Raw genomic sequence first — 18581 nt, 5'->3', positions numbered from 1 at the left:
CCTGGAGGGGACCAAAATGAAACCCTATTTGGTTTTCAGCGCTTCTGCTAGGCCCTCTTGGGACTCCAGAAGACACTTTTTATGGGATGTACAGGAAGCAACAAGGCCATGCCTTTAAGCTCTGAGGCCAGAATGCTGTCTTCATCTGTTTGCTCTCCCTACATCCTCTCCATGGCTGCATTGTTTAGCCTCTGCTTTGCCTCTCTGCTGCCATTGTTCTCTTGGGTAGGTTCCCCTCTCCCAGATATCAGTACATGCTCATGGTAGAAGAGAGAAAGGGGGAGAGAAAGGGATTCAGATCCTATCCGGGGGAGCTGCTGAGCTTGCAGCATAGCAAGATAAGTAGAGTGGCAGACTGAAATGTAAGGCACGTTACGACATGAGGCGCAGACACTGGCACAATATTAAGTTCAGATTATACTAGACAGAATTGACACACCCCCAAAATATGTGTCCTAAAACATGGGGAAACACTAAGCTACTGAAATCCCATCAATTCCCAAAGGCCATTCTTTATTCCATGTAATAGCAGCTGATGCCCTGTCTCCACAAGGTACTTCTGTCAGCCTTGGACTGATAAAGGAGTAAACATGCATCACATAATGATGGAAATCAGTAATTACCCACACCCTTCTCAAAAAAGCAGACTTAGTACTTCAGTTACAGCAGAGACAGAAGTCCTGCTTTGTTCAGAAATACACTTTTCTTTCCATGAGACATTTTCCCTTTTCTCTGTGATAATGTTCCTTTGTAACAGCTCTGGCAGTGCTCCCATTCCTGCCCTTCACCTTCCCACCAGACCTGTGCCCAACAATCTTGATTTATAGCAGCTTCATTTTGCAGCAGAAGGAAGGACAATGTTTACCTGTTGTCAGGAATTTCAGTGCTTTATCTTTAATTTCTGCATTCAGTTGTTTAGTCTTATTCAGGTACTGGAGTATAAAGATGTTTGGTGCAAACTGAACCATATTCTGTTCACCACAGCCAAAGGGCATGCTTAGCAGTTGGTCTAAATTTTGAAGTGCTGGACCCATGATGTCACCTTGCATTTGAAGTGGAGACACAGGAGAAGGGAAAAGCACAGACATTAAGTAGTATGAAACAAAAGGACTGCTGCCTTCTCTAAACTCTACTGGGATCCTAGAAAAGAACCAGTTCCTAACTGAACAGATATGATTGAGATTTCTGGTGACCCCTGACAGACTAGGCCAGCACAGAAACGTTCTGGAAGGAGGAAGGGAATGTGAACCTTGAGGAGGTCCAAAGAAAGGTAAAGAGAGCTGTCATTCCAGAGTGGGTGCCAAGGAGGGAAAGGAATTACACAGGCAAACTAGGTGGAAATCTGCAGGGATGGTTTTGGTTCACTTAGGTGGATGGTAGTGACAGAAGTTAGAGGCGATATCCCATTTTGTGCCTTCTCCTCTGGCCACTTGAGGATCACCTAGAATCATTCCATATGGGAGGGATAAACATGGAAAAGATTACTTGATCTGCATTTCTGAGGCCAACATCACACCCATAACAGATAATCTCATGAGGGGTGGGGTCAGTGCATCAGTAAGGCCAAAGCATTGTGCAAGCTTTTCTCACTGGGGACCCAAGATCAGGGAAAGCCTTTCTCACCAATCACAGAGAAAGTGGCTCGGCCAGATCCCTCCAGCACTTCTGCAGGCAGAGTCAGGGAGAACTCTTCAGAGACAGTGTTATCTGAGGAAGGCAGAACCCGGAAATTTATCCCAGGGAAGAAGCATCACACACAAGTGTAACATTCAAGGAGACCCAGGTGAGGCTTAATGTGATATTGAGTCACAGCACCCAAGACTTGCAAACAAATGCCTCAATACAGGAAACTTTGCCAGGTAAAAGAAGGACATGGACAAATTATAGTGGTCATTCTCCCAGGCATGGGTGGTACCACCAGCACTTCTCTAACAAATTGGCCCCACCTTTAAGATTTGCAGTAGCCCTGCCCCTTCCATCCTGCTCTCATGATCAAGAGTCATTAGGGATTTTTGTCCCCTACCTGAAGGGCAGAGAAAGGCATTTTGGGTCTTCTCTTGTAGAACCCCTCCTGGCTGCAGATGGAGAAAGAGTAGTTCAGATAGGGAAGACAAGAAAGGAATTCACCATGTCTCAGCAAGTTTGCCTGCTTTCCAAAAAGAAAAGGCTAAACTTCTCTTAGCATCTTGCTAACTGCCCCAGGGGACAAACCACTGTCTCCAGGAGTTCTCCACCCTGAGATGTGACTAACCTTCACAAGCAGAGGTTTTATCACTGTGTCTCTCCCTCCTTGCAAAGGTGTGACAACAATTGCATTACCACACAGATCGTGTGAATCTTCTGCCATGCTGCTTACAGTGACATTCACTTTGCCTGCAGAGAGCACAAGGGGACATTGCTGAGTACTTGAAGCAGACAGCTGTATGCACAAGCATTAGGTCCAGACATGCAGGCACAGGCAAACTCCACCCCTCCTCCCACCAGCTGCCACACACCCCTCTGCCCAACCTCACCCAGCCTGGTGGCTGTCACATTCCACTCAAAGGTTTTTGCTTCATTGGCACAGAGGCAGCTGGTGAACTGGCAGCTTGGACAGGCATCCACCTTTAGTTCTGGAGTCTCTGTGAGGGTGGTGCGGATCTGAGTATGGTTGGATGCACAAGCACATGTTGGGACAGTGTTAGTAACAAATACTGCACAAAGGAGCAAATACCTTGGGTCATAAAGTGTGAGTGCTTTATGGCCAGTACCTAGGGCTCCAGAGAACCTCATAGCTTGCCTTTGGGCTCAAGTTATTGTTCCAACAGAGGCTGTGTAATTGGGGGAACTCTCTTGGAGGAACTCACCTGCATACAGTCCTTGAGGTAGTTAAAGACAGTGGCTTTTAGGCTGAAAGTCTCTCCTTGGATCACAGAGTATGGCAGTGACAGATCCACAAAGAAAGGCTGGAAGACCCTAAGAGTGGTCAGTGGTGAGAAACCAAAGCCAGAATCAGCAACACAGAAGGTGTTGGCATTCCATTCTGTGATGGTGTCAGGTACAGCAACTTGGAGAGACGCTTGCCCATTGCCCCTACAGCAGGAAACAGAAGAGGAGAACTTGATTAGAAGCAGTCTGAATACTCCAGGATTGTCTCTGGGGAAGGCAGGTAGAGGCTGTTACCAACCCGACAGAGACCAAATCCCAAATCCAGGTCTCTGGGAAAAGCGTCCGTGGTTTTGGCTTCTTCTTGTCACCAGAGTGAGGTTCAGAAACAGCAGGGGCAGCAAGATAGTCATCTAGAAAGCAAGTGGTACCTCAGAAAACAATATATATACGCCTACAGGTGAAATTATTTCTTCATTTACAGGCAATCTAACACAAACCAGGAATGTTTTGTGACACAGAACAAGAGTGGACAGGGTTGGCGTTTCAATGAGAACCTGACACACTGTGTGTATCTTTGGGGAATATAGCTTTAGGGAGACAGAGTTGGATGGAGTTTAGCCTGAGACTCAGTCTGACAGATCCAAATTTGGTCTCGATCCAGGGAGAAGACAGCATGCTAAAAGGGAGTCACACTCTTAAATAATCTGTGAAAGTGCTGGTGAAGAGCACACTACATTTTGTACGAAAAACACTGAACACAGGGACACCAATAAAGCACAGAGATTTGAGCTTTTATCTGTGATTTATAAATCAGGTCCATTGAAATGGACACAGGCTTTGTTGCTCCTATACACAAACAAGAAATGCAGCAGGATGAAAGTCAGCTGTCTCAGCTGCAGGCTGGCCAGAACTGGGAGAGTGGAGCCCCTTCAGTCAAGGATATGGACATGTCTGTTCCTTACCAACAATATGATTTTTCATCTTGAGCATCTTTGTCTCAAAGTCTGGTCGCACACAGGAAACTGGTTTCTTGATTCTAGTATTGGTTGCTATTTTCATGCGCAATCTCTGGGAAATGAGTAAAGAGGGTAAATCAACGATGAATAAAAGGAAACTAGGAATGTTGAAACTATCTCATGATCATAGCTATCATACAGGGGCTGGTGACAGCTGAAACACTTTTAAATGCTGATTGTTTATATCCACAGATTTACAGGCTCAGACTCTGACCACAGCATGAGGAATGGAAATCAGCTTTCTGAGGAATACTGGGACCAGTTACTACTTCTCATACCAACTAGATCTGTACTACATATGCCTAACCCTAACAATGAGACATACTCTAGGAGTAAGCATCTAGAAGACAGCACAGCAACAGGTCTTTGGAGGGGAATCAGGGTCTGTATTTTTAAGGTAGAGTTCTGTCAGCATGAGAAGCCCATGCAACTCAGACTATATGTTGGGTTGTTTTCAGCATGTTGTTACCCTTTTCTGCTGTTTTGAGGTGCTTCTACTTGTTTGTTTTGTGGGTTTTTTAAACAGTGTTCTATCAGAAGCAGCACTTCTTGGATTTCAGTTAGCAGACAACACTTTTCTGGCTATCATGATTGTTAGCAGATTAGTTTATTTTGTTGTTTGTCTCAACAGTTAGCTATAAACTGTGAAAGACTTCTTCTTATTAAAACTGCTTTGAGGACAACTAAGAACAGATTCAATGAAACACAGAGTAAAATAGTTTGTAAATAAAATAGTAGCCAAGTGGTGATCAGTCAAAATACAGTGAGCTGCTCAGGTATTACTGCTATGTTCTTGCCACTCCCCCTTTGTAGTTATAGTAGGCTAAACTAAATTTGTTCATTTTTATGCTGTCTTTCTCTAATCAGGTCGTTTGCACTATGCTTACTCATCTTTCCCCATAGTCCCCAAATGAGTGTGGCTACCATGAAAAACAACAACAGATGACTTGTAGCAATGAAAGTCGGGGCAGCTGAAGTTTGCAAAAAGTAAATTCTTGTAGGCATTCAGGATAGCATATTGGAAATCACTCGTTCAGGAAAAGTTTAGAGTATAGACACTCACCTTAAACAGATTAAAGACATCAGCCTCACTTTGGTACCACGGTGCACCCATCCGAGCCTTTTTGTGGGGGCCGGGCTGCTGGGGCAGACAAGGGTATCCCTCAAAGTCTTCCAAGTGATAAGGGAACCCTCGTCCTCCAATTGTGAAACTGTCTTCAAAGACCTCATCATACAACTGCAATGGAAAAACAGAGGTCTTCAAAAGGAGTCGGCCAACAAACATATGTGCGGGTCAAATATTTGGACTGGAGCCCTCTATTATGTTTTGTAAAGCTTTGCAGTTGAGGAAGTTGACACTGGCCCAGCTCATACTAAAGGACATAATATAAAGGAGCAGAGACATATATATATAGGATAATATATACTAAAGGATATATACCCAGGGAGTGGATGTAGCCAAGTAGCTTTTAGTCTGCAAGACAGTTCAAGCCTTTCAACTCAAGGGTGGAAAATTTGGATAAAAATGCAATATTCAGTTTGAGCACAAGGCATTGGCACATCTGACTTACTTACATATTTAAAGATTACTACTTCACAGAGCTGTTAGTAGATGATGCAAATACTCTGCACAAGAATAGCATTCCTATGAAATGGAACACCACATCACACTGTGGGCCTTACTTACAGGTACAGCATGTCCCCCCTGGATTTGGAGAGGCTTCTTTGTAACAGTCTGGACTGCTGTCATTTAACTTACAACTTCCCATGAGGCATATACCTGGTATGTATATATATATACACCTCTGGTATACATTGTGGAATTATGTTAGGATTTTCAATTTTTGCAGCATTTTTTCTCTAAGTTTTTAATTCATTCTTCTGAAACACACAGCTGCTTTAAGGTAAGATCCTCCAATCCTTCTAGATTCTCAGAATGCACCCGATTGCTGACAAAATCCTGACCACTTTTCACCAGCCGTTGTGTGCTGCCTCTCTCTACTGTTTTTTAAAGAACTGCTTAGGTCCTCAGCTTGATCTGTCACATGTCAATTCAGCAATGGTTGGGGCAGAGGAATAGAGGGATAGAAGGACCCTATAGGGCCAAAACTCCATTTCAAAGGTTTAGCCTCACTGACTGGTGGAAGACAAAAGAGTAGAGAGACAAGTGGAAAGCAGCAGCATCTCTTTGAAGTTGTTTTCCCTGCCTACCCCTGCAGTGCCATGTAGAATCCACCACTCTTCAGGCAGAGGCCCAGAGTGCAGGGCTGATGCATGAGAAACGTGATCATCACATAACTGCTCAAAAGAGGCCAAAGAGGGGAAATGGCAGGGCAGCCACCTAGCACTGCAGCTATGTCCTGGGACATAGTATGGGCTTCCTCCTGCCCTTGCATGGAGACAGAAGACAGGCAGGCATTAGGGGATTGGTAATGTCTGGCTGCACTCACGCTGTCTGCTGTTAGGGTATTGTTATTCTTCAGGAGGACGCTTTTGTCAACAGCTCGGACAGAGCACAAGGACCCTGGAGCAGCCTTGATGTTCAGTCCAACTTCTGATCCTGGGACTTCCTCCTTGTGTGAGAATTCCAGTGAAACCTGCAAAGGAAGATAGGGTCTGGGGACTTAGCACTGTTGAGTAGGACTCTGTGATTTTAATGTGTCTGGGTAGCAGAGGGAAAGACAGGGATAAGGTAGGGAAGGAGGATGAGATGCTAAGAGAGGCCCACCTAGAAATCCATTGGAAAGGTTAAACAGGCTGCAGTGCACACAGCCCTAGCCAGAATTCCTCTACCACCACACATCCACCACACTCTGATCCAAAACCACCACCGAGAGCTAAGCAGACAGGCTTCTCTTCTGTGTTAGGGAGAACGTGGGGGACACTGTGTTCCCAAGTCAGTAATAAGGAATGGGAGAAGAAAATAGAGTTCAATGGGGCCTGGTTTACTCCTGAAGCAAAGCTTGCCAGTCAGTATTGTGGAGAGCAGGATTAGGAATTCAGGGAAGAAGAAGGTTGACTGTTTTGTTTCCCAGCCAAAAATACTGGGCATCTGTTTTTGCGTACATCCACTTTACACCATTTGGGTTAGGATAAAACAGGACCAGGAGCCACAGCAGACCACAGCACATCAAAGATGCTGTCATACTCCTTGTGTGATTTCTACTCACCTTGTGTCTAAAGCACTTTTCTAGTTCAAACTGTTCCACATCAGCCACCACCTCTCCATCCGAGAAGATTGCATACACTAGAAGCTTAATGTCAGGCAGGAAGTCATTGCCAATAGTCAGAGACAATGAGAAGGAGCCCTGCAAATCTGCACAAGACAGCAGCAAGGAAGGGAGGGAAAACATCCAGTTCAATCAGCTCATTGGGGTAGGATACACATTAAGAATCAAAAGAGGAGATAACAACACCCCACACAGACACTGTCACAGATCAACAATAAACCCAGGATACTAGCCATTTATTTAACTCACATCTTCTCCCAAGGTACAAACTAGCAGCAAAGTCATAAAATTGGATATTAGATCAATTACATAGGAGGAGGACAGTTGCTAGAAGGACACTGAACTGAGAGGAGATTGTGTTGGTCTAATGATGTGAACTACCACTAAGAACTCAGTTCAATATTTCCCACCTGTGGATAAGAATAACACCTGCAGATATAGTCACTAGAGAGCGGTCAGTTTTCTGGGTTGTGTTATGAGGCACTTCACATGCTTTTACTCACTCTCATGCTGGGTAATTGGCACCTTCTTCTCTCTGCTGAAAAGGATCTTGCCTTTTGCTATCACCTGAAGAGCAAAGAGAAGCACTACTCAAGAGTCTGAATTCTGGGAACAAGAGGAGAGTGTGAAAAGAACCTGAGAAGAGAGAATGACGTTTGACAGATGTTGCCACAGAAGTTGTTCTCACAGGTCATGACTTCAAGAGCTCTGAAGCAGAGCTAGTGATGGTATAGCTATGTAGGACTTGAGAGAAATTGGTTAGGCAATGAAAAGGCACGGCTGCTTGTTAAGCCAGAGGTATTTCTGGAGCTAAGAGCTGCTCTCTTAAGACCCAGTGAACTCTGACGTTTGCAATACTAGGATACAGTACTTTTTGATTGTATGAATTAGTCCAGTTCAGTAACCAAGATACTCATAACCTCTCAGCTAGGCTGTAGTCACACTCTTGCTTTGGACTCAGCTTCTTGAAAGTAGGCTTCATCACAACATTATTACATATCTCTGGTCTGCATCAAGGCCCTGCACAAGGATCTTTCCAGCCTTTTCCTGTAAATACATGGGCCAGGGCATGTTGGCTGCCCCAGAGATTGCCTCTTAGTTCACAGACAGATTGCTCCAGACACTGGTGGATGTCTGGGTCATACCTGCTAGGCAGAAACCAGGCTGGTCCTCCACTGCAACCCATGTGAACTTAAGAGAAAGCAGGTTGGATGGTAGGCATCTATCACCCAAGCTTAGGTCAAGGCACTGATAACAAAGCAAAGAAGCGGGGGCGTGGAACAAGTTCAGGAACTGGAAAGCAGGTGGAGGTTTGGCCAGAACAGAACTCACAAACTGACTTACACCGATCTTGGAGTAGCTTAACCTTTCATTTGAGTATCTCTATGCTGTGTGAAAAGGGAAAAATATCAGTAAGCACAATCTTGCCCTGAGAATCAGCTGTCTTCTGTGCTCACCAAATAGTAGAAATCAATGTGGTCGTCTTCAGGTCTGAGTTTATTCCGGTCAAGTATATAATCCACTTGCACTTCCTGCTCTTGATCACAGGGCATCACATCATCCTTGGCCTTGATCTCAATGAAACTGTTGCTCTCAGAGTAGAAAGGTTTCAGCCAATGTAAGCTATCCTCAGCTTCTGTGTAGCTTTCAGAAGAATCTTGGTTATCACGATTTTCAAGGCTGTAGGTACCCTTCCAAGCACAAAGGCACGAGTTGGCAATTATTATCAAGTGATGCAAGGGAGTTTATACACTTGCTGGAACACTGTTATCAGCTGAGCTGATGGCAGACCACATATCTATGTTCTTAGAATGATACTTTGTTTAAGTATCATTTTAAAGCCCAAGACTTTCTCTTACGTAGTCTTAGCAAAAATTAAATCTAGTAGATTTGACCAAAATCTGATTTTTCCTCCTTTATCTTTTCATGGGGACACATCCCACACCAGACTTAAACCCCACAAAAGATTTTCAGTGGCTGATGCTCACCGTCAGCGCAACCATCGTGCTGTTCCAGCTGGTAGTATCCAGTGAGAAGTGAGCTTCCCCTTTCTCATCTGTGAGGAGTGACAAGTGTGTCTCCTCATCGTTGACATCAACTTTTAGGTAGACAGTTTCATTTCTGAGGGGAGACTTGCCACTGGAGCAGAACATCTGTAGAGAAGGGGAGGAAGTTAATACCCTTTTGTGCCACACTCTGAGGCTCTGCCAGTGCTTAATATTAATTGCTTCTATCACTGGGCTTCCTCACCCCTTCTAGCTTTCAGACATGTTGGAAGGATCCAAATAAAAGTCCAACAAACACACTAAACTAACAACTTGCTGCTCTTCAGTACTGGAAATTGTTACGGTTTAACCTCAGTCAGCAGCCAAGCCCCACACAGCTGCTCACTCTCTCCCCCAACAGCATGATCGGGGAGAGAGAATTGAAAGGGTAAAAGCTGGAAAACTCGTGAGTTGAGATAAAGACAGTTTAATAGAGAAAGCAAAAGCTGTGCACACAAGCAAAAGAAAAACAAAGAATTCATTCAGTGCTTCCCAGCAGCAGGCAGGTGTTCAGCCATCTCCAGGAGAGCAGGGCCCCATCACACATAATGGTTACTTGGGAGGACAAACACCATCACTCCAAGTATCCTCCTTTCCTCCTTCTTCCTCCCAATTTATATACTGAACATAATGTCATATGGTCTGGAATATCCCTTTGGTCAGTTTGGGTCATCTCTCCCAGCTGTGTCTCCTCCCAGCCTCCCATGCACTTCCAACTTCCTTGCCAGCGTGGTAGTACAAAAATCAGAAAAGGCCTTGGCTCTGTGTAAGGCCTGCTCAGCAATAGCAAAAATGTCTCTATATTATCAACCCTGTGTTCAGCACAGAGCCAAAACTAGCCCCATACTAACCACTGTGAAGACAATTAATCCTACCCCAGCCAAAACCAGCACAAAAATACACAGTAATACAGGCAAATGAGACACCTATACTGGAGAATCCAAGATGAATTCCTCAGATCCTGAGTTGCTTCTTGGACAGTGCTGTGGGATCCTTGATGATCAGAAAGACTCTTGTCTCCAGCAGCTTAACTTGCTGTTCCTTGTCCCTCATGCTGGGGTCAAGCAGTAGTGGCCCAGCTGAAGGTTTTTCTAGCCCCAGGATGGCAGTATCGCCCTAGCATTGCCCAGGATACTTGGGTCAGAAATGAATGCCAGGGAACTGATATGCAAGGTTTAGAGAACTCTGTGAAGTTACCATGAGCATTTGTCCGAAGGGAAAGGTATGTGCCTGTTCACACCACCCCTATACACACAGACTAGTTTCAGGAGCTACTCCTGGGGAAGCCTCCAGAAACTGCAACTGGCCCCAAAATTCCAGTCCAGGGAATATAGTAGATTGGGATAGGGAGAAGAAATTGCTTCTAGAGGAGGCTTTACTCCTAGCTGCTGGGTGCCAGCAGAGCAGCATTTACTTTCCTGGGGATTGTTGATTTTTACCTACAAAAGGTTATATCTATGATGCATTCTAAATAGAGAAGGGATCTGTTTGTGTTACCTTCCCTGTGTATGGTAAACCACGTTTGTAGAATGGATGGAGGTTGATAAACTCTATAGATTTCATTATTGTTGCAACAGGAATTAGAACTGATTCTGCAGAATGTGCTTCTGTATGGAGAGATGAAAAATCTGTTAAATCCTAAGTAGTGCTCTTAGGGAAGCAGAAGACAAAAATGCACTTCAACACTACCTACAACATCTACAACCTCTAAATTTAGGAGAGAATACATTCTTCTAGGATATGATTCCCTCAACCTTTCTTGGTTCTCTGCCTCATGACATGCATCATACCCTGTAAGTATTTATTTATAAGTATTAATTTATGTTTATTGAAGATAAAGGGAAACTAGATGACTGTTTAGTTATAAACAGTCCAGCACTGTGGGACTGGCTGAGGAACACCTTATCCTAGGCAATTACTAAAAAGTTACGTACATGCTAAGAGAAATGAATGGCAGAGAAGATTAGGAAACCTGGTAATAACAGATGGAAGAGATACTAGAATAGACACCATTACCATGACAGAAGATTTGGGAACCCTCAAGTTATTTTTTTCAAAAGGAATTTCACTGCTACAGAAAGGGCAAAACTAAAGAAGTTGCTTGTGAGGAAGAGAATACTTCACATATTCTCCAGTACCTGTTCCATTTTCCACCATTTTTCCTGCTGCAATTATGTAGCTGTCAGCTTCATTTATTTCCAGAGCTTCTGTCTTCACTGTAAAAGTAGCACAGCCATTCTTGTTTGTCTGCAGAGAGAGAGAAAAACAGAGAGAAAGAGCATGGTGTGGAGGAAGATGAACAGTTCCATAGATGGCAGGCAATCCCAAATAAGTATTTCTAAATATTTTTGGAACAGATGGAAGCTCACAAAGCTTAACTGCAGAAACCCATCATGGATACCTCAGCCAGAAAAGAAAATCAACAACTGTTTGGATTAAACAGTCATCAAAAAAGCAGTAGAAAAAAGTACTTCAGGCAAATCACACAAGGGTTAATCAGGAGATTGGATTCAGCCCAAATCCCACAGCTGAAAGAGCCTGTGTCATTACATGATCTAAAGGTCTCCCTGAAACTATCTGGCCCTGATGAATAAAGCCTGACAATGTGGTTTTCCAGTCATGACCATCTCTGTGATACGGCATATTAAACAAGCACATCCTGCCAGTTAAATATTGCGAGATCTTCACCAAGACTTAAGGCAGAGATTGGGTACAGCCTATGTTTCTATTCATGCTTCGTAAGTGCTTCACAGAACCTTTCAGGGCCTCTTGCATGCCATGTGGAGCTGGCATTCAGTTGGTGTTTTGCACAGCTAAGACTGTGCAGCATTCCAGCTGGAGTGTATTTTAAAAGATGCAGACATCCAGTTATACTTTTATATTCTGGCTTGTTGCTGGCTGGTCTGATATTTAGAAATATTTTCTTTTGTCTTTCAAGGCAGAAGAGCTGCATCTGAAACCCACAGGAAAAACCAAGTATGGAGCTTAACCACAAACATACTAAGGAATACAGGTGAGCAGAAACCATAACCAGAAATGGACACAGTCCATAGACCAGACCACTGACAAGCTTAAGTTTAGTTTTTTGCATAGTTTACACCTTCTCCTGAAGCACCAAGTCAGATATGAGCAGCTAGAGCATTAATTCTAGCAACAGAGTCACAGGAAGAGGAATCAATGTCTAGCAAATAGGAAGACACCAGACTAAATAGGTTGGTGGCCATCAGAGGTGCATCGAGGCAGGTTAAGGGGACACGCATTTCCAGCATGTTATACTTTCCACTCTGATATTTGTTCACCTACCCAGCTGCTTTGCTTCTTCGTATCAGTAGAATCGAGTGTATCGTCTTCCACGGCCTGGGACAATGTCATAAGGATAATATCTATTTTCCCTTGAACGGGCTTCCCATAGGTATACCTGTGTCAAAGGGGAAAAACATTCACCTGAAGACTGTCTGCTTCAGCAGAAATATTGACCCAGGACATCTCCCACGCTCATCAGGGGAAGTGGAGCGTGGAGAGCTTTGTGGTACTCACTTGCCACAGATCTTCAGATGAAATTCCTCATCTGCTGTAGTGATAAATGGAGGGTGCTCAATCTTTATTTCGAATTTTTTCAGCACTGCATTGAAGAGAGGAAAATAAAAATATAGAAAAAAACTCCCTATATTGAGTATGGACACTGACTTCAAGTTCTGTTATAGCTGTGGTCCAGATGAGGGGAAAGACAGAAATGCCCCCAGTTATTCATCACCATGCTGCAATAGGAGTTACCCCCTTCAGCCACACAACCCGATATTTGCTGCTACAATTGTACATGGGACAGCTTTCTACTCCAGCTCAGTCAACCATAAGCATTTTAAATGGCACAGGGTTTTGTCCTTACCACTGCAACTGAATGGGACCAAGATATGATTGCACTTCCTATTACAGCATCTGACTGGTGTGGATAGTAAACCTAGCCTAGAAAAGAGTGACAATGAGCATCAAAATGTGCTCATCACAGGGCCCAGACACAGGTAGAACTAGTTGTCAGCCCACAGCCTCTCCTTTTTACCCTATGCAGCTGCAGAGCCTCCAGCCCAAAATGAGATGTGCCACACAGACCCATCCTTGTCCCCAGTCTGTTGCCCTCCCAGGGTGAAAGGTCTGATAAACACAGCTGCATCACCCTGCTCTCTGCTCAGCTGTCACACACTGCTTTTCCCTCACTTCTATTGTCCAAGTCTCACCGTATTCTTCAACATGAAAGGTTTTCTGAGCCATGTCTTGTTGCACTGAGATGGTGTACTCCCCAAGGGATGCTTCGGAGGCCAGGGGAAAGGATAGATCCACAATGCCATGACTTGGCTTTACATTCAGCCACTCAGCAATACGGTTGTGTTCAGGATCCTATTTGGGAAAGGACATGCAGAGCCACCAAGTCACTCTGGGAGCCATACCCTGGCACAAGAAGGCACTACAAGGACTTATCCTTGACCCAGTAGAATGATTCCAGATAACTAAGAGAGAGTCCTTCACTTCCCTCCAGTATCATTTTAATGAACATATGAATTGCAAAGACTGCCAAGAACAGTAAAGCTACTGGGAAGTGGTAACATCATAACACCATGGAAACGAGAAGCAGCTGTGCTGCATCTATTGGGCAGTCATCCTTGTTCAGCAAATGTTCATTACTGCTCTGCCTCTATCTCAGCTACATGCTTTACAGAGGAACTGGTTTGAACGCAGAACCCAGGCTGATCAGGTACAAAAGCATCCAGCTGAATCTCAACCATAACCACAACCTTATGAAGTTACATTTGCGGCATAAGTCTGTCCAGGAGTGAAAGGGCACCGTAGAAAGACAGACATCTCCCTTTCATCAGTTCTTTGTCTCTTACCTGAAGCCATATCTGGGGATACTGTAAAAACAAAAGAAACACAAATTCAGTTTTGTACAGTTGCAAAACACCATCCTTGTGAACCAGTATAAATAACTCTGCCTGACGTGGGCCCTTGATCAGAAAATTCTGCCCCATCCAGACCCCATACTAGGTCTTCTCCTCCCTTTGTGCCAGTGTACACTGCAATCTTTCTCCAAGGGATCAGTGGATGAGTGCTTTCCTCCAAAGATAATTTGTTCTTATGGTTTAACACTCATGAAGGGAGATGTCTCTTTCATGAGCCTCTCAATATGTCTCATGCTGAAGCTTCTATTTCTAGAAAAGCACAAGGTGATACTCACCTCATGTTCAATGACCTTAAGGTCCTCATCAAGGTTCACAATTCGAAATTTCACTGTAGATATAAAGAAAAGCATAGTAAAGCATTCTGGCTGCAACATGTACTTGCACAAATCTGCTTCTCCTTTTCTGTGCTCCAGTATTCATGTCTCCATGTTTACCTCAGAGGTATCTAGATCTTTTCCCAAACAACCCACCCCAGAGGACTTTGTCTGGGAGGCTTATATGCAGCTGCAGGCTGTAGAAACTCACTGCCTTCACTTGAAAAGATTACAGTGTTGAGGTAAACAGTGGGGTTGTCTGCAGTCAGCGCATATTGTGAAGACTGTGGAGTAACTCTCTGTAATTCCACAGCTTGGAACTGCTGCTCTTGACTTTACTCAAATATTAACAACAGTCTTTAAAAAACAAGAGGTTGTCCAGCATCCTGGAGAGCCCTGGTTTTCCTTTCAGGTCTCACTAGAGATATTTCCCTAAAACAACACCCAGGAGCAGCAGGCTGGGAATTGGTGTAGCACATCTTGGAGGGGAACATCCTGACTCAAACTGTTCCTGGAAACACCTGATAATAGAGATCTGCTTTCTTCCATCTCCAACAAGCTTAACTTGCTGCACTTGGTGACATCTTCCCTCCAGATGTGGCTGCTGCCTTGACCCTTCCATCCCCATTTCCACATGCCACCTTCTTGCCTTACCTGTTTGTCCAGGTTTGTATAAGCTCTTGTCTGTCTCTATTAGAATTACATTCTTCTGAGGCCTGACCAGAACTTTCTTGTGACCCTCAAAGAGTACACTGTCCCCGCTGTGGATCAGGACATGCAGAAAAGCCACCTCCTCTGGCTGTCAGGTTAAAAAAAAAAAACAAAAACAAACTACCTGAGACTACAAAGAGCTTGAAGGAGAAACAGAGGCACCTGTCCTACCAAAATCTCCAACTTCCCCCTCCTTCCTTCCCCTCCTTTGATTTATCTCTCTCCTTTCCCAAGAAATAGTCTCCTCTGTGCTCCCCAGCTTCCTCATTCTCTCTCTCTGCCTTTCTCTTTGTCATGTTTGCCTCTGTCTGCATTTCTTTTTCCTCTTTACTACCTTTCCCACCCTGCATCAGCAGCATTACCATGGCTCAGACACAAGAGAGGCTGAAGCCTTCTAATTTCTAAGAGGAGAGGCAGCCAAAAGAGGGATCTTACCTGTGATGTGTAATAATCTCTTTTCGTGGGTACGAACTTGAACTCTGGCACCTAGATTGATTGGCACAAGGAAATGGAAAACAAATTCATCAGAGACTTTGCATCTTATCCTAGATGTGAGACATCATCTCACTGTTAAAAAATCCCCGAAACTTCAGAGTTCAAATTCCACTGTATGACTTTGTCTGTAACCCATTTTTCATTATAGGGAGAAAAAGCAGTCACTATCTGCCTCTTGTTCAGGAACCTAAGAGTTAACCAACTGGCATGTCATTCTGCCACCACTTCACATATATGTCAGAGTTTTATGGAACCAAATAAAACCATAGGGAAGTCAGATCTGCGGTAATGGGAGGTAAAATACTGATCAGAACAACACAGGACATCTCAGTATCAGAAAGACTGAATTCACCAGCAGAAAGGTTTTTGGGAGTTGTTTTTTTAGCTAGTGGCAGACTTGCTTGGCTTTCCAGAACCAGGAGTTGCTCTCCCCTAAGGGCTGGCACCAAACTCTTAGTTAATCATTGTCATGTTGATGCAAAACCCAAAAGTGACTACAGCCCCTCCTCGAATTCTGCTGAATCTGAAGAACAAGCAGGGCATAGGCACAGTGACTTTGTATAGTGCTGAGGAAGAGAGGGGCAGTTTGTAGAGCCTCAGCACCAGACACATCTCCATGGCTCTCCAGAAATGTAACTGAAGGTTCTGTAGTCAGTGTGTCTAGTTAAGCTAACTACAGCAGCACAGTTGCAACGACAGGAACTCAAGCCACTCAAGAAATACCCAGACTGCACTAGGTAAAATTCAGTTCATTGTGGGTTCAGCACCATCACAGCTAAATTAAAGCAAGCTCAATGTCTGTGCAGACTGCAACTACATCTGGCAATACAGATGCAGCTTTAAAGCAGAACGGTCCTCTTGGAGCTGGAGGGGCAGGCTCCAGAGGAAATGAGTATGAAAAGAACCTAATCCCAATGCATTGACTTTCACTGTGATATACAAGCATTTTGGTTTACCACCAGGCTTTAAGTGTGATGAAATGGGATGATACACATTGAAAGTACAGATTTTTTTCTACACAGCAAAGGTTCCCTACTTTCCTAGATTTTAGGACACTGCTGTATTTTGCCTGACACTGGTAGTGAAATATACTTAATCTGCTTGCAAGCTATGGGTAGAAAAAGGACAGTGTACCCAAAGAAGTGCTGTCCTGTTGTCTGAAGTGAAGGTGAAAGCATCGGTCAAATCAAGTAGCCACATGTATACTCACCTGGAAGGTGATGCTTTGAAAGGTGCCTGGCTTCTCCACATCTTGTTGCACCAGTGTGTGATTCTGGGTTGTTGCCTGCAAGGTGACAGCCAGGTGGACAGTCTCAGTTAGGGAGCTGAAGTGAATATAGAGCTTCTCCTCTTGGGAATGGTGAATGACAGCAGGGAACACCACCATATAGTGACTAGAAGAGAGCAGTACATGGTCAAAAACAATTCAGAGGCTGAAGTGGACAGGCCAGAATCAATCTCTGCTACTTTCATGAAGAGGTAGACCAAGGGTGAAAAATGTCTGGAGGACTGCAGTGAAGGAAATTTAGCACAACTCCACTTCCAAACCAGAAAGGAAGAGTATGCCCAGTGTGGAATTAGAGAGCTCCTGATATCTTTCTGTCATCACCTTGCCAACAACCAAGCCCCAGCTACCCAGTGCATGATACCCCAATTGCAGGTACACAGAGCAAGGCTGTGTGAGGAACAAAGCCGAAGACTCAGTGGCTGAGGCATTAAGCTTCAGTCCTTACACCAAATTTCACCCCCGCCAGCACAGGATGAACAGAGGTAAAGCTTCTGTGGCTTCTGTAGCTTTGTGGTGCATGCAGTGCAGTGCCTGCACAAGCCAACACCAGGGGCTGCACCTGGAGTGGTGCTGGACACTCAGCACTCCAGCAGGACTCTGCAGGACCCACTTCTGCCCAGCCTCTCTGAGAACAAGGCCCCCACCATTCAGCTCTGGGATGCTGAACTGTGCAGCACCTCAGCACCACCCTTTAATGACAGTCCCTTCCACCAAGCCCCCAAAATCAAAAGGAGATATCTCACGGTTCCAGGCTTGCTGCAGCTGCAACTGGGAGTAGGGTCAGGACTAAGAGGAGCAGTGGTGCTCCCATTGCTTGGGCTGGGACAGACAGCTGACAAGATCCACACTGAAGGAGAGAACTGCCTGTACTGATCGGTTGGGGCAATCCTAAATACCCCCCTCAGATGCTTTTAAGTCCAAAGAGTAGGGCAGTTGATATATGGAGATAGTATCTCTTCCAGGCTGATGACATTAGCTAATATTTACTTGCTCCCACCACCAGCAGAATAAAGGTCACACAGCACAGTTCTCCACCCACATCTACATTCAGATGGTATTCCAGGCCATGGGTGCCAGGGCACTGAGGGGTATATATGGGGATATATGACCTCTAACTCAGGCTGAAGGGGACTTAGGAGAAAAACTCATCTCATCTATGGCTGCTCTGGATCCTGGCTGTAGAGCCAAATCTGCATACCAGCTACTATCTTCAGCTTGTAGAAAGCATCCTCAACTTTTAAAATGCATCCTCACTACTCTCTGGTCATCATTAGGGATCTTCTTCTCATCCAATAATTACTCAAGGCTTGGAGTAAAAACCTTTCAAATAACCTCCATTCTGTTCATTGCCATCATTTCTGTCCACCCATCTTTTCCGGCCATGTCTGATTTTCTTGAGTATAGACCCTTTTCCAAGGTGGCTCCTGCCACCTACTGCCAATATCTCACAAAGATCCCCTGTAAGGCCTTTCCAAATTAAGCATGACATTTTAAGTCCACACTTATTTTATCAAATCTCTACTTTACATGCCCCCACGCTGGATGTCCAGTTTTCTGGCAGTTTCCTTGAGTGATAAAGTGATTCTACACTGATACCACAACCTATCTCCTCCAGACCCTTCTTTTGGGCACTGTTTGGATGTATTTGCCCTAAAGTTACAA

The 18581-nt window shown here is 44.5% G+C and overlaps 1 protein-coding gene across 2 annotated transcripts in view; it reads right to left on the bottom strand.

The window, feature by feature from the left end:
- The window catches only part of LOC126648485 (alpha-2-macroglobulin-like protein 1), a 28571-nt gene extending 10741 nt beyond the window's left edge, over nt 1–17830 (bottom strand). For both annotated transcript variants that reach the window (XM_050331471.1, XM_050331472.1), the window contains exons 1-25: nt 17663–17830; nt 16842–17025; nt 15572–15622; nt 15080–15224; nt 14387–14439; nt 14043–14063; nt 13392–13551; nt 12697–12781; nt 12463–12577; nt 11298–11406; nt 10657–10766; nt 9103–9267; nt 8572–8805; nt 7618–7681; nt 7055–7200; nt 6335–6481; nt 4948–5121; nt 3831–3936; nt 3167–3278; nt 2847–3072; nt 2514–2640; nt 2252–2373; nt 2024–2075; nt 1624–1707; nt 866–1042 (exon numbers count right to left, since the gene is read on the bottom strand). In XM_050331471.1, the coding sequence (XP_050187428.1) occupies nt 866–1042; nt 1624–1707; nt 2024–2075; nt 2252–2373; nt 2514–2640; nt 2847–3072; nt 3167–3278; nt 3831–3936; nt 4948–5121; nt 6335–6481; nt 7055–7200; nt 7618–7681; nt 8572–8805; nt 9103–9267; nt 10657–10766; nt 11298–11406; nt 12463–12577; nt 12697–12781; nt 13392–13551; nt 14043–14063; nt 14387–14439; nt 15080–15224; nt 15572–15622; nt 16842–17025; nt 17663–17730 (3037 nt within the window). In that variant the 5' untranslated portion in view covers nt 17731–17830. The remainder of the gene's footprint in view (nt 1–865; nt 1043–1623; nt 1708–2023; nt 2076–2251; nt 2374–2513; nt 2641–2846; nt 3073–3166; nt 3279–3830; nt 3937–4947; nt 5122–6334; nt 6482–7054; nt 7201–7617; nt 7682–8571; nt 8806–9102; nt 9268–10656; nt 10767–11297; nt 11407–12462; nt 12578–12696; nt 12782–13391; nt 13552–14042; nt 14064–14386; nt 14440–15079; nt 15225–15571; nt 15623–16841; nt 17026–17662) is intronic.
- Nucleotides 17831–18581: the final 751 nt, after the last annotated feature.

The sequence above is a fragment of the Myiozetetes cayanensis genome, unplaced genomic scaffold, assembly GCF_022539395.1.
Source record: "Myiozetetes cayanensis isolate MyiCay16 unplaced genomic scaffold, myiCay2020 scf5-8, whole genome shotgun sequence".
NCBI classification, from domain to species: domain Eukaryota; kingdom Metazoa; phylum Chordata; class Aves; order Passeriformes; family Tyrannidae; genus Myiozetetes; species Myiozetetes cayanensis.
Note: the sequence above shows the minus strand (reverse complement) of the source record. Positions and strands in the feature narration are given on the sequence as shown.